This window comes from Meleagris gallopavo, unplaced genomic scaffold, assembly GCF_000146605.3.
Source record: "Meleagris gallopavo isolate NT-WF06-2002-E0010 breed Aviagen turkey brand Nicholas breeding stock unplaced genomic scaffold, Turkey_5.1 ChrUn_random_7180001874136, whole genome shotgun sequence".
Taxonomy (NCBI): Eukaryota; Metazoa; Chordata; class Aves; order Galliformes; family Phasianidae; genus Meleagris; species Meleagris gallopavo.
In genome coordinates, this window is record NW_011138772.1 from 1 (window position 1) to 1,004 (window position 1,004).

Here is a 1,004-nt window from a genome sequence, read left to right on the forward strand (position 1 = left end):
GCCGCTCCCCGGGCTCAGCGTCTCCACTTTGGTGATCACCGGCAGCTCCGGGGACGCCGTCTCGCTCTTGATCACCACTTTTTTCTCGGAGGCCGAGGAGGAAGAGGACGAGGAGGAAGCTTCCTTGGGAAGGTCGGCGCCGGGCAGCCCGGGAGGTTTGGGCTGCTCCTTCAGCAGCCGCTCCCGGGCCTCCTCCTTCTCCTTGGACACGTCCTTCTTCTTGAAGCGTCTCCGGCGCCGCAGGAAGCTGCCGTTTTCGAACATGTTATAGGAATCGGGGTCCAGGGTCCAGTAGCTGCCCTTGCCCGGCTTCTTGTCGTCGCGGGGCACCTTGACGAAGCACTCGTTGAGAGACAGGTTGTGACGGATGCTGTTCTGCCAGCCCTGCTTGTTCTCGCGGTAGAAGGGGAAACGGTCCATGATGAACTGGTAAATCCCATTGAGCGTGATCTTCTTATCGGGGGCGTTCTGGATGGCCATAGTGATGAGGGCGATGTAGCTGTAGGGCGGCTTCACCAAGTCCTTGGGGGCGGCGGGTTGGTGCGGGTGGTAGGGGCCGTAGGATCGCCCCATGCCCGCCGCGTACTGCTCGGCATGGCCTGAATACACGCTCATGGGGTTGCCCATGCCGCCGTACGTCCCCGCCGTCCGGTAGTAGTTCTGCTCGCTTAAATAGGGCACCACTCCCAAAGCGTTGGGGTCCGAGACGGAATAGCGAGCCTGCATCATGGAGAGGAGGAGGAGGAGGAAGAGTGCGAGAGGAAGGGCCTCACCCTCTGCGGGGAAGGAAGAGGGGAGAGAGACAGAGCGAGCCTCGGCTGCGATCTCAGTCCCAGCGGCACCGCAGCAGCATCCTTGGGGCAGCCGGGGGCAGGCGGGTCGCTCCCTCCCTCGTTATGACTGTGATTCTGACGGGCACACCTAGAGGGAGGGAGGAGGGGGCGGGGGAAGGAGGAGGCTGCTCTAGCAAGAAAGAGAAATTAAAAAAAAAAACAAACTAAACT

General features: G+C 61.4%; 1 protein-coding gene across 1 annotated transcript; it reads right to left on the reverse strand.

Annotated features, from left to right (window-relative positions):
* Positions 1-6: 6 nt before the first annotated feature.
* On the reverse strand, positions 7-981 carry LOC100540083 (forkhead box protein C2-like; the record flags this gene model as incomplete). Its single annotated transcript, XM_003209877.4, has 1 exon — positions 7-981. A coding segment is annotated over exon 1 (723 nt), but the record flags the coding sequence as incomplete, so codon positions are not given.
* Positions 982-1,004: the final 23 nt, after the last annotated feature.